The sequence below is a fragment of the Sinocyclocheilus grahami genome, unplaced genomic scaffold (assembly GCF_001515645.1).
Source record: "Sinocyclocheilus grahami isolate Dianchi unplaced genomic scaffold, SAMN03320097.WGS_v1.1 scaffold3230.1, whole genome shotgun sequence".
NCBI classification, from domain to species: Eukaryota; Metazoa; Chordata; class Actinopteri; order Cypriniformes; family Cyprinidae; genus Sinocyclocheilus; species Sinocyclocheilus grahami.
Window position 1 is genome coordinate 22,874 of NW_015508386.1, and position 899 is coordinate 23,772.

General features: G+C 36.8%; 1 protein-coding gene across 1 annotated transcript in view; it reads right to left on the reverse strand.

Moving 5' to 3' along the window:
- The window catches only part of LOC107576113 (vitellogenin-like), a gene marked incomplete at its 3' end in the record, with an annotated part of 3,616 nt that extends 2,757 nt beyond the window's left edge, over window positions 1-859 (reverse strand). Inside the window, exons 1-3 of the mRNA XM_016262368.1 lie at window positions 590-859; window positions 363-495; window positions 52-275 (exon numbers count right to left, since the gene is read on the reverse strand). Of these exons, the coding sequence (XP_016117854.1) occupies window positions 52-275; window positions 363-495; window positions 590-816 (584 nt within the window). The remainder of the gene's footprint in view (window positions 1-51; window positions 276-362; window positions 496-589) is intronic.
- Window positions 860-899: the final 40 nt, after the last annotated feature.

The window sequence follows — 899 nt, forward strand, 5'->3', positions numbered from 1 at the left end:
AACACATTTTCAATAACAAACATAGTTCTAGTGAAATTCTGAAGATTTGACTTCAGACACTTGCCTCTAACTATGTTAATATGTACTCCATGCTGCCCAATCATGTTATAAATTGTGGTGTTTTTGATGAAGGTGGCATCACAGGACATAACCTCCATGCATACATTAACTCCAATGTGAGGTACAACAGAACAAAGTGTTTTGTGAACTGGAACACTAGTCCTCAGTTCAGGTTCCTCGTCTGGTGACATAACAGTTTTAATGGTTTCTGATGACTATGTAGGGATGAATAAAACAAATTAGAATTATAAAGAAATTCATTTTTAACATTAATTAGGCATACAAATTCCTTATTATTTTACCAAATCTCCAGGTGAAATCATTGAGGTATATGCTTCTTGGGAATGTTTCAGAACTGCAGTCTCTGGTACAATGGGTGTAATTCTCTCTGCATTGACCGCCTTGATGTTTCCTGTTGCTGCCAAAGTTTCAAAACTAGTGTGGGACAAGAATCACAAAAAGCCACTTTAGTAATGAGATAGAGCATGGTGAAAAGATTGACCATGAGTCTACTCAAAATATTCTGTACCGTGCTGTCAAAGCATGCACTGGAAGTACAATAGGAAAACCCTTTATCTTGAAATTAGCCTTTGTGATGTCAAACTTTGCCTCCACTTTTAGAGGCAAAAATGTATGGATCTTTCCTTTCGCGATGGATGCAGCTTGAATAAAACCAGTATTCATTCCCATTACAGCAAAAGTCTGTAAGGTAATGCTTGGTGAAACTTCAGTGGTTAACTTCACATCTGTCTTCATCAGATGAGAAACACTGATGGTTTCAGTTAGAGGTGGTGTAATAATAGCCTGGACTGGACATGATGGCAAATTTAAAAAAAAAA